The following is a 17071-nucleotide window of genomic DNA, read 5'->3' as shown; positions in this document are numbered from 1 at the left end:
AAGAGTTGGGCAGAGTCAGGAGATATATACCTGCAATGTTACACTTTAAATAAGTCTATCCCAAAACTGGTTCTGGATTCTTCACCAACAGACCACATATAGGATAACACCCATCACAGAACAGATAACATACTGTTTGTGCACTGCATTTTATATTACCTCAGACAGTCTGTAGGGCAGAATAAGTCTCTCGCCAACCGTCACAGTCTTCCTGGTAGTCAGTGCTTCAAACAGCGTGTCTTCTTTAACCTAATTAAAGAGCAATGCATTTCAAAGTAAGTGGTATTTCAGGAATTTTACTGTTAATCATACTTGGGTATTATTACAGCTTTGAAGTCATTTGCGGTAAGTCCTTCACTCAAATTTTGTAGTTTCATCATGGATCAGGAAATATTTGGTAAATTTAGTTTTTTTTTCTTCAACTTACAACTGAGGTAAGCTTTGTCTATCAATCATCATTCAAAAACAGTTATACTGTAATCACAACCTCATGAAAATCATTTAGCTTACATTAATCCTCAATTCTGCTTAGAACATTTTTTTCTTGGGGCAAGAGATAAGCAGACACATAGCACTGAATAGTACCACTTGGACAGCATAGTGACACAGTGGTGAACGACTACTGCCTCACAGCGCCAGGGACCCGGGTTCTATTCCCAACTCCACACTGTCTGTGTGGAGTTTGTACATTCTCCCCATGTCTGTGTGGGTTTCCTCTGGATGCTCCAGTTTCCTCCCACAATCCAAAGGGCATACTGGTTAGATGCATTGGCCATGCTAAATTCTCCCTCAGTGTACCCGAACAGGCACCCGAGTGAGGCATAGCGGATTTTCAGTAATTTCATTGCAATGTTAATGTAAGCCTACTTATACAGTTAGACGTTTACAGCATGGAAACAGGCCCTTGGGTCCAACTTGTCCATGCTGCCCTTTTATTTTAACCCCCAAGCTGGTCTCAATTGCCAGCATTTGGCCAATATCCCTTTATACTCATCTTATTCGGATTAGCGGATGGTGACTAGTGGAGTGCCCCAGGGGTCGGTGCTGGGGCCTCAGCTATTTACCATTTATATAGATGATCTGGAGGAGGGAACCGAGTGTATGGTGTCGAAATTTGCTGATGACACCAAAATTGGTGGAAAGGCAAATTGTGCGGAGGGTGGGGAGAGTCTACAGAAGGATCTAGATAGGCTGGGCGAATGGGCCAGGAAATGGCAAATGGAATTTAATGTTGGCAAGTGCGAGGTGGTCCACTTTGGTAGGAAGAATGGTAGGAAGGACTATTACTTACGTGGCGAAAAACTGCAGCAGGCGACGGTGCAGAGGGACCTTGGGGTCCTTGTGCATGAGTCGCAAAAACCCAGCTTGCAGGTGCAGCAGGTGGTCAGGAAGGCAAATGGGATGCTGGCCTTCATCGCGAGGGGGATTGAATATAAAAGTAGGGAGGTCTTGCTGCAGCTGTATAGGGCATTGGTGAGGCCGCAGCTGGAGTACTGTGTGCAGTTTTGGGCGCCGTACTTACGCAAGGATATTTTGGCCTTGGAGGGAGTGCAGAGGAGGTTTACTAGGCTGATGCCAGAGTTGAGGGGGTTGAGCTATGAGGAGAGGCTGAATAAATTAGGCTTGTATTCGTTAGAGTTTAGAAGAATGAGGGGAGATCTCATTGAGACGTATAAGATGATGAATGGGATGGATAGGATAGAGGTGGAGAGACTCTTCCCGCTCAGAAAGGATAGCAGGACTAGGGGGCACAGCCTCAAGATAAAGGGGGGGCGGTTTAGAACAGAGTTGAGGAGGAACTTCTTCACTCAAAGGGTGGTGAATCTCTGGAATTCTCTGCCCGTTGAAGTGGTGGAGGCTACCTCGCTAAATATTTTTAAGACGCGGGTTGATGGGTTTTTGATAAGAGAGGGGATTAAGGGTTATGGGGAGAGGGCGGGAATGTGGAACTGAGCCACGACAGATCAGCCATGATCTTATTGAATGGCGGGGCAGGCTCGAAGGGCTAGTTGGCCTACTCCTGCTCCTATTTCTTATGTTCTTACCAATGTAACTGTCTAAATGCTTTCTGAAAGACAACATTGTACCCACCTCTACTGTTACCTCAGGCAGCTTGTTCCAGACACTCACCACCCTCTGTATGAAAGGATTGGCCCTCTGGACACTTTTGTACCTCTCCCCTCTCATCTTAAACCTACGCCCTCTAGTTTTAGACTCCCCTACCTTTGGGGAGAGATATTGACTACCTAGCTGATTCATGCCCCTCATTATTTTATAGACCTCTATAAGCTCACTCCTTGGCCTTCTACACTCCAGAGAAAAAAAAAGTCCCAGTCTATCCAGCCTCTCCTTATAATTCAATCCATCAAGTCCCAGTAGCATCCCAGGGAATCTTTTTTGCACTCTTTCTAGTTTAATAATATCCTTTCCATAATAGGGTGATGAGAACTATACGCAGTATTCCAAGTGTGGCCTTACCAATGTCTTGTATTTGTGATAATAATAAATAAACTTAAAACTCTTGCTCAATTTCAGCCTCTTGCCATCTCCAATTTTAAAGACTCCACAACTGGCAGCCATTGTTTGAGCTGTTAAGGCCCTAAGTATGGAATTCCCTCCTGAAACTTCTCTACCTTTCCCTCCTCTTTTCAGATATTCCTTAAAATCTAACTCTAGCCAAGCTTTTGGTCATCTATCCCAATATCTCGATGTAAAATCATGTCAAATTATGCTTCCTGTGAAGTACGTTGGAATGTTTTACCAAGTTAAAAGTGTTACACAAATGTAAAATGCGGCCTATTCTTTTTCAATCATTACATGAATTAGGAATTAAATATTTAAGAGGGGAAAAATTGATCATGAGGTGTAGGTGAGGAAGGAACTCTGCAGACAAGGGCTGAGGTTTCAAAGCTTGGTTAAAAAAATAAGTTGTTCCAAGATACGATTTTGGATTCTTCCTAACCAAAAATAAGATGGTGTCAACAGGACAGAATTACCTATAAGTTCCCATCAAAGGATTAGTTTTTTTGATTGGGAATTGAATTGATTATGATCCAGCATTGAGTTAATTAAATAAAACACTGCACTACCTCCAGAAGCTCTGAGACAATGGGCAACACCTCTGGGTTGCAGATGTCAACGGAATCATCTCGATAGGTCTTCTTTTTGTATTTTATATTCCCAAGGTGTAAAATTGCAGACAGAAGAGAAAATATCCTGTAATTAAAATTTTAAATCATTTTAATTGCAATCAAGGCACTCATTAGGAAATCTGAAATTTCCTCCTGTAGAGTGCATATATATTTTTGAGACATCTTTGAAAACATAAAATTCGTAAGAGCAGAAAATTTCCATTTTTCAAGACGACTGCACAATTGTACCCAAAGACGCACTTCAGGCAAAAAAATCATTAGTCCAGCCAAAATAGCAAAAGCTTTCCATGAATTAGACAGAAAACTTTCACAGTCACAAATTCAGAAAAAACACAACAAGGCAACTCATCTAGTTACGATGCACTGTTCATCCACCAATTGCTTGATGCAATTGAACGAATAACATGTGCAACACTAATAAACGTGTTAAAACACATCATGAGTTAGCTTGAGCTTCAATGGGATGAATAGTTTCCTCAGACTTTATTTTTCTCATGTTTGTTTGTAAAATTCTGTTTGTATTAGTGGTGCCAGTTTGATCAGTTAAAAATTGCATTATCTAGAATCATTGAATCCCTACAGTACAGAAGGAGGCATTCAGCCCATCAAGGCTGTACCTACCACAATTTCATCTAGGCCCTATGCCCGCAACCCCATGCATTTACCCCGCTAATCCCCCTGACACTAGAGTCAATTTAGCATGACCAATCAACTTAACCCACACATCTTTGGACTCAAACTGAACCCAAAACAAATTGCAAATATTATCAATTCACAGTCTACTTATAAATTTACCAATGTAATGTGCAAGATAATAGAAACTGAACAACTCCATTTGCTTCAAGGAAAAGAAAGGATGAATGGCATAGAATTCTTTAGTGCCTGGCATCAGATATTTTAGAGTACTTCACTACTGGCACCAAGTGTTTTAATTCAATTTCATATTCACACAAAGGCTACATTAAATGTTAGAAAATTGATCAAAATAATTTGCACACATATGACGTAAACAAAACCTGCATTATTTTCTATGACCCATTGCTACCTGCTATCAAAATAAAACCAATAACCACTGACAACAGTAGCAGCATTTCTGCACTACGTCTAAATCACAATTTCCCCTGGTCTATACTTAAGTTCCATTATCATTGGGAGAATAGTAGTAGTATTTTATTTCTGCTCATGATTCTTTGCTGACTGTGTGATAAGTTATTTGTTCCAGTCAGACACACTAAGCCTGGAAAACAGAATTCCTAGAACTAGCATTCAATGTGTTGTAAGAGCAGGGCAGTTTATGCACATTATGACCAAAGTTCATATTTATGCTTTGTTTGCATATTACTCCATCTTCTTTTCTACTGCAGCAAGTATTCAAACCGTGTTTTGTCTCCCCACCCCTCTTTTCTAAAGACAGAGTAAATTCAGCATTCAGGTGATAATCCATTGGAGGAAAAGTTTGGTTTCAGTATACCTACTTCAAAGGAACACAAAATTGGGAGGTCCTACAATTCCCAAATGCACCAAGTCCAGTTACCCTCTTTTGCAAGTGTCTATGAAAATCTCAACAGTGAGCAATACAGGATAGACCCTGGTACTAGGAGTGATCATATTATATAAAAGAGATGCAGCTTTTTGCAAGCAAAGGAGTCCAGTCAAAATCACGATATCACATCATGTCTAATAACTTGGTACAGAAAAAAACTCATAATAAAACTTTGTCTCCGCATTATACATTCATTCAGCATAGGTCTAATACTTCAGGTTTCTCATCTTACCGTTTCCGGGTCTTGGGAAGAAATCCAACCATTTCCATTGCCAGTTGTAAGCGCTCAAAGTCATGCTTCAGGTCCTCCCCCTCCACAGAAAAACTATCCTCCTAAAAAGAAAACCACTGTTAGGAACAATTTGATTACGCAATCTTATCATTGATTTTCATCCATCCTTCACCCAAGCACTTGCTCTTTACTGGAGTAGTGTTTAAAGGGATTTGTCAGCCTCATATGCAAATGCCTATTTGTTAGATGAGAATCTTAACATTGAGGATAACAGATGGTTTGGCTGCAGAGATCATTTCAGCCAAATCAAATCCTGCCCTTGATCAACATCCATTGCGATAGACTTCCAGGAGAATCACCGGCTAACAATCAGGAGTGAAAAATTTATTGACTAAGGAAATACACAAAATAAGTCCTAAGTGAGAAAGGTTTTGCATCTATGATACTCCACACACGAAGGCATGCTTCCTAATTATGGCACATGTTCAGCAAATTTACAAAAAGTGCTAAAATTACAGTACTTTTTCTCTAGCAGGCTATCGATCATAAAGATCACAGCCAGAGAAAAGAAACAGTACTATAGGCTTTGTAAACCGGAATCTTGAGTTCATGTCACACTATCTGTAACCCCCATGACTTGCCTTGAGCTTGCAAAATCTCACTAACTGTCCTGTCTGGAGACTATACACATCTCTTTAACCTGTGCTTAACCCTCTCTCCACTCACATTGTCAGTACCTTTAAGACGTGACTACCTGTAAAGACTCACATGCCAACCATTATTTTGTAAATTGAGTTTGTGTCTTTATATGCCCTGTTTGTGAACAGAACTCCCACTTACCTGACAAACGAGCAGTGTTCTGAAAGCTAGTGGCTATTGCTACCAAATAAACCTGTTGGACTTTAACCTGGTGTTGTAAGACTTCTTACGGGCTTTGTAAATTCTTTCACTTCAATCTTACAAAACTGTCTAAAGCCTGCCTCAACGAACACTCGTATTCACTCTTGCAATTCTTCTCTGCCAGACAAACCTTTGTGAAATTATGTTTCTTTTCAGATTTGAAAAAATAAGTTGGCATCTGTATAGCACCATTCATGATACTGGGACATATCAATCACTTTACAATCAAGTGTAATAGGCAAACAACGCAACCAATTTGGGCACAGCACGGTCCCGCATACAATAAGATAAATGGTCAGTTAACCTCATTTAACAAAGAAAATTATTATTTATGGTAAGGAACACATCCCAGCTTCTCTGTGGATAATGCCATAGTGACTGATTGTGGTATTGGACAGAGTGAGGAAGTTTCCCTGGCCAAAATGGATTATTTAACTCTTTTCATTAAATGTAATGTTAGCACTCTTTGAAAGTTGCCTTTTTGGTGAGAAAAAGGAATTCAGCAAGGAGGGCATGGTGGTAATTCTTTGCTTTTCTAACTTTTTCACCCTGTAGGAATTGATTTCTATTGTTCCACAGGGAAGGTGGTGAGTTGTTGATGAGTATTTGGGGAATATCCAGCAAGACGTCAACGTTTATTTTACAAAGGTTTAAATTTGTCCTGCAGTTTGTGATGAGATTAATTAATATCTAAAACAAAATAATTGAATAAAATAATAAAGTAATTAGTTAAAGGCCATAAGAATGGCTGGAAAGGTAACATGTCAAGGCTACAGCGTGTGGGAGCTCATGGATACCGATGTTACTAAGGGCAAGCATGTCTGCACTAAGTGTCTGCGGTTTGAGGAGCTTTGGTTCCGAATCATTGAATGCAGGCTGAGCTGTGGACATGCAACATATCAGGAAGCGAGAGAGTTACCTGGACGCTTTATTTCAAGAGACAATCATACCACTGAGGATCGAATCTTCTAGTTTGCAAAGTGGTCAGGGACAGAAGGGTGTGACTGCAGGTAAGGGGACCCAGAGGGCATGGTGCAGGAGTGTCAGCCATTGCAGTCATTCAACAGATGAGAGCTTGTTTGGATGCGGGTGGGGTTGTAGGGTGAATGAGCTGACTGGTCATGGCACTGTGGTACAGGAAGCCATTCAAGTGAGGGAGAGCACATGAGAAGGTAGTGGTAATAGGGGACATTATAGTGAGGGGAAATGACATTGTTTGCTTTAGCTATTGGCTATATTGCCTGCTTGGTGCCAGCACGCAGGACATCTGCTCCAGGCTAGACAGGAACGTGCAGTGGGAGGGGGTGGATCCTGTTGCTGTGGTCCATTTAAGTAGCAACGACATAAATTAAGTGTAGTCTTGTTCTCGTTTGAATTGGCTACTGATGGTAGTTGTATGGGTTGCTCTCAAAATACTTGATATTTTCTTTAGTGGGATGGCAAGGAAAAATTCAAGGTAAGCAAAGGTAATTCTGGGGAAATCCCAAACAACAAACCCACAACAATGAAAATGCAGTGAATACCAAAAGGCATACTCACTTGTGTACATTTAGAGCATGTAAAATGTATGTTACAGAAGTTTCAATGTTTTGGCAACGGGATGGTCTAAAACTCAGCTTTGAGCTGAATGAAATACAAGCTTGACGTCAGTCAGTTCAAGTTCCGTGTCATGTCTTGGGTGCATAAGGTAGGATGACGTGGTTACGGTGGTGAGCTCATGCTGAGCAGTCATAGGTGGCATATTTCAAAGGAGTTTAACAAATGATGAAATAGCGGATAGGGTGGCAATATGGAAGAATGAGACCATGCTTGCCTCATTAATTTTATGCGATCTTGCGGTATCTCATTGGATGAGTATTACTGATTAAAATCTCAAATACGTTTTGATAGTTAGATCCAGGAAATTCCTCACTGCAAACTAACACAAAAACTTGTTCTGATAAAAGTAATCAGCATGAAATATTAACTCTTTCTCACTCCAGAGACACTGCCTGAACTGATGAGCATTTTAGTATTTTCATTTCTTTAAAAAAAATTGTCCTGATGTTTTATTCATGCAAAAGTTGAGTCATTTTGGGTTTTTAGCAAACAAAATAGGTTCAAGAAATGGAGGAGTACATTATGTTAACAAGTATATGCATGGGAAAATGTAATAGCTGTTTATATTGTGTTCTATCATTATTAGATTTGTAAGAATGAATACAGCACGCCAAGATTTGTGACATTAATTTCACAGCTTTGGTTCTGAAAAAACTGACAGCAGCAAGAATCCAGTGAGCCACAAAACAGACCTTGCGATGGCTCAAAGTGGCAGCTGAATTCCTGACATCACACTCATTGATCAATGCGGGTTGAAGATGCCGCACTTCAACACGAATCTCAGAAACTTCTCACAGAACTTCACAAATGGCAAATTGCTTTGATGTACCTTTTATGTAGGTCCAGAATGCACAGCAAGATCCCACAAGCAGAAATTAAATGAATAACTAGTTAAAAGTTTTTGGCAAGTTGGTCTACACTTCCAAAAAGTGACATCTGATCTTCATCAACCCAACAATTAATTCCCTGCTACTCACACCTACTGCTACCTTACCTTTATGCCACTATTAGCACCTTCTTTAGCCTTTATCACTATCATTAATGCTCACTTTGTCTTGTGTTTATACCATCGTTATCAAATGCCTCCCAAGCTCCCACCTATCCCTGACCTTCTATTCCGCTACACCTTCTCCACATCTCTCTCCAACTATATAAATCAATCACATGTCTTCTCCTCTTCCCGTCTGAAGAGTAGTCATGCAGACTTGAAATGGGAAATTTCTCTCTCCACAGATGCTGCCAGACCCTGTGAGTCTTTTCAGTATTTTCTATTTATATTTCAGATTTCTGGCATCTGCAGCATTTTGCTTTGACCCAGAATGCAACACCTCAAGCAACCATGCTGTCCTGCTTTGTACTACACTGGGTGATCGGCCAAGATTGTGCACCCAAAGCCTAGAATTAACTAATTTTAAAAGAATGACCCAAGCAAACAAACTTTCCTCCTATATCCACACAGTTGAATAGAGCTGCCTACTTCAGATATATTTCTTGCTCTCTTTGCTGCAGTTAAGTGTTCACATTTGACAACTCCTATCTTGTGAAATACCCTATGAGTAACATTAATGTAGGAAACAGCTGATTCTATGTCTCTTACAATATTTAAAAATAGGATACAGATTTTTGGCCTACTAAACAGGTTTCAGCAATTTATGATTTTTAATATGACACAAGTCAGACCTCTGGTTTAGTTGTCTTCAAATCCTGTGACTGAATATATGTGGGAAAATAATTCAAAGAATATTTGTTTCCTGCAGAACCTTGTTATTAAATTAAATGCACATTGCAAGGATACTAAATTCTGTTATTAATGTAACTTATTATTGCTTGAACTCGTGATTAATATATACCTTCAATGTTTGGATGCACACACCGTACTACACAGCATAGTCCTGTTTACCACTTGCAATTTGCTTGTCTTTTCTCCTTTCCGCATCTCAGTTTTTCTCCAAACGACACTGATCTTTTTGATGAGGTTTTGTTCCAGAGGATAGGCCAGTAATCCTCTGGCAAATCACCCAAATGTTTACTACTCCCACACAGAACATAAGAACTAGGCCCCTCGAGCCTGCTCCGCCATTCAATAAGATCATGGCTGATCTTTTTGTGGACTCAGCTCTACTTACCCGTCCACTCACCATAACCCTTAATTCCTTTACTGTTCAAAAATCTATCTATCTCTGCCTTAAAAACATTCAATGAGGTAACCTCAACTGCTTCACTGGGCAGGGGAATTTCACAGATTCACAACCCTTTGTGTGAAGAAGTTCCTCCTCAACTCAGTCCTCAACATATTCCCCTTTATTTTAAGACCATGCCCCCACTTCTAGTTTCTAGAATGACCTAGGATGGCTGGCTACTTGACCGTAACCCAGCCAAGCCAATCTTCGTTTCAGCTGAATGATCTCTAACCTGCTCTGCATGAGCCATGGTTGATTGTGATCCTTCCTTTCTGAGGCCAAGTATCACCGTTACTTTGCCACTGTCCTGGCTGAGATAAGCGAACACACAATTGGTCAATGGACCTGGGACTATCTTTTGTAGTTCAACTGAACAATTCTTTAACTATATAAGCCACAGAAACTACTACTTTGTTTTTAATAAAAAGCAAACAAGGTTTGGCAAAACTATGAAGGCCACAGATGAACTGATCTACACTAGTCATCAAATAAATCATAAGCAATGTTTCACAATCTTTCCTGTATATTAATATAGCAGCAGTGTTAAGCTTGCGGCTCAATCGAAAAGAGGAATAGATGCTTTATTAATATGCATGCTCCTGTTAAGACATGCTGAGAGCTGATGCACCAAACAATTTATTCTGAAACTGGTCCAAATGCCAGACAGCAAATACATCAAAAACAAATTTGACAGATTCAAAGATTCATGCTGCAACTTGAACAAGGTGGCAACAGACAGAAAACAAACTTCATTCTTCATTTGGTCATTTCTATAATAAGATCAATAAAGCTGCTCAAGATTATGGGGAGGCAATGGTCTAGTGGCATTAACACTAGACTATTAATCCAAAAACTTAGCTAATGTTCTGGGGACCTGGGTTCAAATCCCGCCATGGCAGATGATGGAATTTGAAATCAATAAAAAATATCTGGAGTTAAGAATCTGCTGATGGCCTTAAAACCATTGTCGATTGTCAGAAAAACCCATCTGTTCACTGATGTCCTTTAGGGAAGGAAATCTGCCTTCGTTACTCGGCCTCGCCTATATCAGACTTCAGCAATGTGGTTGATTCTCAACTGCCCTCAGGTAACTAGGGATGGGCAATAAATGCTGGCCAGTCAGAGACACACATGACCCAGGAATGAATAATGTTACACATCATGAGAATATAAGGAAGCCTGGAATGGGCAAAGGCAATTTGATTCCTGCCATGTAATCTGTTCTATTATGAGTACTTCCTTCCCCACCACCTCTCCCCCAAGATCTTAAACTGTTGTTTATTTAACAGATCTATGAATATCTCTGCAACAATTAGTTTTTTAAAATATTAACTGATCCACAATGATCTACTTTTACTGATGGCCAGCAGCAGTAAATATGAATATTTCATAAAATCACCACATTGCATTTGGATCTACTTCAGTGTAACTGAAGGGCAAAAACCAATGAGATCCTTTGAACTGTTGATGGTTGAAACAGGGGCTGCCTTTATTCGGAACAATTCAAAGAATGGTGGATAGAGATAAAAATTCTGATGCTCACACGCATTCACTGAACTGCATTCTTGACATATTAAAGTCCATGCAAGTCAACTATCTTGTATCAGAATTTACTGTGCATAGATGGAAAGAAATTGATGTAGCATTGGTGACACCGATAATGATACCGTGCACAAATACAACGTTTGAAAACTATTACACTAAATGACCAGAAGTCAAGACAACCTAGCATTCAACACATTTGCAACCACAAGGGAAACAGAGTGCTCGCTGCATGGCACTGATCAAGCAGTCTAAGCTCAGTAACTTGTACCGCAGCCAGTCGTGCATTAATAGACCTCAACTGGTCATTTTACATACATCACTGTTCCAAAATTTGGTGGAGCAGACAAGCAGATAGGAAACCATATGGACTGTTCATATTAGAAAAAGATGTATTTAAATATATTTTAACATTAAGGTTTTTTTTCCCCCCAATTACACAATATAGAATGAAGAATTGGAATTTCTTTTGGTAGCATCAAAACCCTAATTGTTTACAGAAAACCAATACATTTTGACAATTATTCCTGTACTTTCCTTGTGGATGTGCAATGATGAATTAGCATCGCACACTACTGGCAATACAAAACTGAAATACTAACCGGTTCTGAATCATAGTAATAATCATCCCAAGTCTGCCTGAGCGGTTTCTTTATCATCTGAGAAAGCAAGGTAAATGGTGTTAGGATGCAAGTACTTCTCTCAAACACTCTTCACAAGAATGGCTCAGGTTGCACATGCAGCAGTAAAGCTCAAGGAAAGCCGGTGTTACTCCCAACAAGCACCTTCACCCAACAGCACAGAAATTTTTCCCAAAAGCTGTTCTGAAAAAATTCTAAAGTAATCTTGATGTAATGATCTCTCCACACTGCAAAGCACATGTAATTATCAATCAAAAGCTATTGCGTGCTCGAATTACTTCATTAATTACAACTGTAAAGGAAAATATTTAAATCCATTGACAAACATTAGCCACAGACTATCTGCCATCTTCATCAATAATGGTATTCATCAATTTTGACTCCCCCATACATGCTCCCCTGCTGCCCTAATTAAATCTCTGCGCATATTCTTCATCTGTAGGTATAACTGAGCATACCTTCCTCTAGAAATGCATCTCATTACAATTACTGGGGCAATAGCGGGCAATACCCAGGCCCAACCTCCTGCCCTATCACCATGTTTACCATGGCTAATCCACCTAGCCTGTACATCTTTTGGACTGTGGGAGTAAACAGAAGCACCCAGGGGAAACACATACAGACGGGGAGAATGTGCAAACTTCACACAGGCAGTCACCCAAGGCCAGGATTGAACCCCAGTCCCTGAAGCTGTGAGACAGCAGTACCAACCACTGTGCCAATGTGCGGTCCCCACTGAAATAAATGCTGAAACCCAAATAAAACCAAAAAAGTGTTCAAATGCACAAGTGAATTAGCATGCGAACACAGGATTCAGGTTTATATCACTCGGTACAGCCTTTGCATTTTCTGTTTTTAACTCAAAGTGATGTCATTGCATTGGAGACAAAACAGAAAGACCCAATAAAAAGCCAGTGATAAAATCACCTTTAGAATTTTTAATTTAAATTTGCACTCATTCTCCAGATGATGCCAGCTAAGTTTGTTACCACCTTTCTACTTTTTTGTTTAGCTAGTGCCTGATCAATCAAGGAAGCAACAAACAATAAATTGCTGTCCATGTCCAGTTCTGTGCTAAGCAACAGTATTTTTATCAAACAAACATCATCATGGTTATAACATTCCATCTAAAAGACTGCACCCCCAAAAACACAGCATTACTCAGCCATATCAGCCTACATGACAATCAAATCCTAAAGTCGCAACTTTAACGCAGCGGTGGAAATGTTACAATTTATTATTTTGACACATTCATAACTTTCTTTTCCCTTCTATTTCACTCTTCCTGCCCAGTGCATGTGGCTGGCTGTCAAGCATCCCTTCTTTGGCAAAGGAGGGATCATAGATCATAGAATCCTACAGTGCAGAAAGAAGCCCTTCGGCCCGTTGAGTCTGCATCGACGACAATCCCACCCAGGCCCTACCCCCATAATCCCTACATTTTATTACCCGCTAATCCAGCTAACCTAAGCATCTTAGGACAGTAAGGGACAGTTTTAGTATGGCCAATCAACCTAACCCGCACATCTTTGGACTGTGGGAGGAAACAGGTGTACCCGGAGGAAATCCACGCAGACACGAGGAGAACGTGCAAACTCCACACAGACAGTGACCCGAGCCAGGAATCAAACCCAGGTCCCTGGAGCTGTGAAGCAGCAGTGCTAACCACGGTGCTCTACCGTGCCGGCCATTTGGCAAAGGAGGGATGCTCATCGCAACAGCCCTCTCCTGAGTCATATTCCGTTAAACCACTTTCAAAACAAAGCAAAAGAAAATCACAACTTTAAACACATACAATTTAGTTAAAAGCAAATTACTGTACATGCTGGAATCTGAAACAAAAACAGAAAACGCTGGAAAATCTCAGCAGCTTTGACAGCACATGAAGAGTTCTTTTAATTTATTTATTAGTGTCACATGTCGGCCTACATTAACACTGCAATGAAGTTGAAAATCCCCTAGACGCCACATCTGGTGCCTGTTTGGGCACATTGAAGGAGAATTTAGCATCGCCAATGCACCTAACCAGCATGTTCTTCAGACTGTGGGAGGAAACCGGAGCACCCAGAGGAAACCCACGCAGACACAGGGAGAACATGCAGACTTCGCACAGACAATGACCCAAGCCAGAATCAAAAATGGGTTCCTAGAGCAGTGAGGGAGCAGTGCTAACCACTGTGCCACTGTGTAGAGAACAGAGCTAACATTTCAAGACTGGATGACTTTGTCAGAGCAATTTAGTTAAGATATGCACAAACAGGATAGAGTAATCATCCTATTATTACAAAAGACTAACAGTCCTAGTGAGGTATGTTCATGAAGATATACAGAGTACTAATCAAGTTTATTTTTCACGCAAAAAGTACATATACCCAAGAGTTGTATTTTTTATGTATCTAAGTAGATTCCAAGTATGGTTAGTGGTTACTGTCATATGAAGTGGGTAGGTTTGGGCAGGAGGCTAGGGTTAAAGTGTGCGAGGGTTCTACCACAGTAGTGTTGCATGGGCCTATTAGACCAGATGCTACATATTTTGCATACGTTTTGTAAATATTGTGTCCAACAACCTTATTAAGCATCCTTTTAATACAATAATTAACATGAATGGAACCTTTCCCCATATACACAAAGTTTACGGACTAGTTGCCTGCTACTTGTGGCAAAGATTCCCCTTCCCCTTTTCTGAAGGAAACTTATTTGTTACAGTACATTGAGCATCAGTTACCACCTGATACTCATTAAAGTACCTAACCTTCACTGGCAATATCAGCAGTCACCAAGAGCAAGTCCCAACTCGATACCCATACAAAGTATTTTCTAGCAGGATGTAATCTAGAGCAAGAAGCCTATCTGATCTTGCTGCTCTGGCTAAGAGGGCTAAGGCAATTGCGAGTCTGTAATTTCATCTACATACGACAGGCAAAGCATAGAATCTAGATTTTCTGATCTGTAGGATTCAATTAGTCAGCCACATGTTGCCTTAATCAGTATGACTGAGGGAAGTTACTGGACCTTGTTCCAAATTGCAATTACTAGCATTCTCAAAGAAGCTAAATCCAAATTAACTTCACCAAAGGAAGGAAATGAAAAGCCAAAAGGCTTTGTACTCCCTTTCATAGCCTGGTTTTAAAAAAGTAAAGATTATCCTCAGATTCCAAAACATTCATTCATCTATTTTTATATTTAACTTCAATAAAAATAATTGTATTTCGAGCAGGATATTTGCCCCTGTCAAAATTTTGAAATTTACATGCATGTTCCATTGGTTTAAAGCTTGCTTTGAACTTCAGTCAAAAGCCCTTGGGATGCTTCAACCTTGTTAATCACAGCTGTACGCCCGAATACTTCCATTAAACAGTTCAAATTTGCCATGCCCTTACCCTGTTCGGTAACATGTATTCACATCGTTAATACTTCATAATTTAGTATATATTACCTTACTTTGAGAAACTGTTAAACAGCAGATGCTATTAATTAACTTGGATCCATATGAATGCCATCAAGCTTCCTTATTCTTGCCAACAGCTTCGTGGCATCAATCAATTCAATACTGAAAAACAGCTTCCTGATGATCACTGCTGAATGTGTTAACTTTAATTTCTCACAAATAATATCTGCACAAAAATCGAGATTTTGGAGCTAACCTGATTCAAGTAATGGTATTCCTCAGGCTCCAGCAGATGGAAAGTCTTCTTTTCTTCTTCATTGGCTCCTGCCAGCAAGTAGTAGAACACATGATAGTTCCTGAAACGCAAATGTCATGCCACACACTGTCACATTTACATTCAAGGGACTGCAAAACAACAAAGAATCTGTGAAGATCTGGCAACTTCAGATCAGTTACACAAAAAAAACTCAGATAGCATGGCTGGAATTCTTCCCAAAAAATTCTAAGTGTCCAATTCACATGAAAACTGGGGTACTTCACATTGGTTTTTCAGAGAAGAATCTCCCGCACTCTGTGCACTGAAGAGGCCGCAAGAAGTCTCACAACACCAGGTTAAAGTCCAACAGGTATACAAACACCACTAGCTTTTAGGGCTTTGCCCCTTCGACAGGTGAGTGGGGAGTTCTGATCACAAATCGGGCATATAAAGGCACACACAGTTTACAGAATACTGATTAGAATGCAAGTCTTTACAACTAACCAAGTCTTAAAGGTGCAGACGATGTGAGTGAAGATAGCATTAAGCATAGGTTAAAGAGATGTGTATTGTCTCCAGACAGGACAGTAAGTGAGATGTTGCAAGTCCAGGCAAGTCATGGGGATTACAAATAATGTGACATGAACCCAAGATCCCGGTTGAGGTTGTCCTCACATGTGCGAAACTTGGCTATCAGTCTCTGCTCAGCGACACTGCGCTGTCATGTGTCATGAAGGCCACCTTGGAGAACGTTTACCGGAAGATCAGAGACCGAACACCCGTGACCGCTGAAGTGTTAGCCAACAGGAAGAGAACAGTCTTGCCTGGTGATTGTCTTGAGGTATTCAGACTCGCATTCTAATCAGTATTCTGTAAACTGAGTGTGTGCCTTTATATGTCCTCTGCCCACTCACCTGACAAAGGAGCAAAGCCCCAAAAACTAGGGGCGTTTGCTACCAAATAAACCTGTTGGACTTTAACCTGGCCTTGTGAGACTTCTTACTGTGTTTATCCCAGTCCAACGGCGGCATCTCCACATCACTGAAGAGGCCACCAGCGTGAATATCATTAAATTTCAGCAGATGGGGCCTATTCCCGTAGGAGAGGCTGAAATCAGTGTGCTGAGTGGGCTACTGCACATGCGCCGATCCAGTGCCAAGATCGACGCATCCGCAGTGGCCCCACATTGCCAGCCTCCCAGCTGCTGACCAGCCTCTCGACCCCTGCAAAGTCGGCTCTCAGATCCACTAACCCCCTCTCCACACCCACTGCCCTGCTCCGATCTCCAGCCAAACCCTATTCCCAACTGATTCCCTCACAGATCTGGCCGCACTGACCCCTCTGCCACACTCCAGCGCTGGCCTCCCTCCCTCCCCCACTGATCCTTATGCAGAGTGGCAGCGAGACGCCTCACTCCCACCGATCCCACTCTCAGCCCTACGCCCTCCTATACCCCAATAAGCAGTGCCAAGGTGCCCCCTGGGTATCTGCATTTTGCCCCTTGAGCAGCTTCAGGGGCATATGATGGCAATACCATGGTGCCAAAGTACAGGGGCATTGCCCCTGCACCTGACATTCTGGGACCCCGATTGTCCCCCCTTCACTCCAGGGAGGTCGGGCTGCTAGTTCCCCGGGTAG

At 41.1% G+C, this 17071-nt stretch overlaps 1 protein-coding gene across 4 annotated transcripts in view; it reads right to left on the bottom strand.

Moving 5' to 3' along the window:
* Window positions 1-17071, bottom strand: part of myo9aa (myosin IXAa) — a 311787-nt gene that overhangs the window by 144429 nt on the left and 150287 nt on the right. For all 4 annotated transcript variants that reach the window (XM_080216194.1, XM_080216195.1, XM_080216198.1 and 1 more), the window contains exons 5-9: window positions 15434-15533; window positions 11751-11807; window positions 4928-5028; window positions 3090-3216; window positions 160-249 (exon numbers count right to left, since the gene is read on the bottom strand). In XM_080216194.1, the coding sequence (XP_080072320.1) occupies window positions 160-249; window positions 3090-3216; window positions 4928-5028; window positions 11751-11807; window positions 15434-15533 (475 nt within the window). The remainder of the gene's footprint in view (window positions 1-159; window positions 250-3089; window positions 3217-4927; window positions 5029-11750; window positions 11808-15433; window positions 15534-17071) is intronic.

This window comes from Carcharhinus amblyrhynchos, chromosome 32, assembly GCF_965287045.1.
Source record: "Carcharhinus amblyrhynchos chromosome 32, sCarAmb.v2.hapA, whole genome shotgun sequence".
NCBI classification, from domain to species: Eukaryota; Metazoa; Chordata; class Chondrichthyes; order Carcharhiniformes; family Carcharhinidae; genus Carcharhinus; species Carcharhinus amblyrhynchos.
Note: the sequence above shows the minus strand (reverse complement) of the source record. Positions and strands in the feature narration are given on the sequence as shown.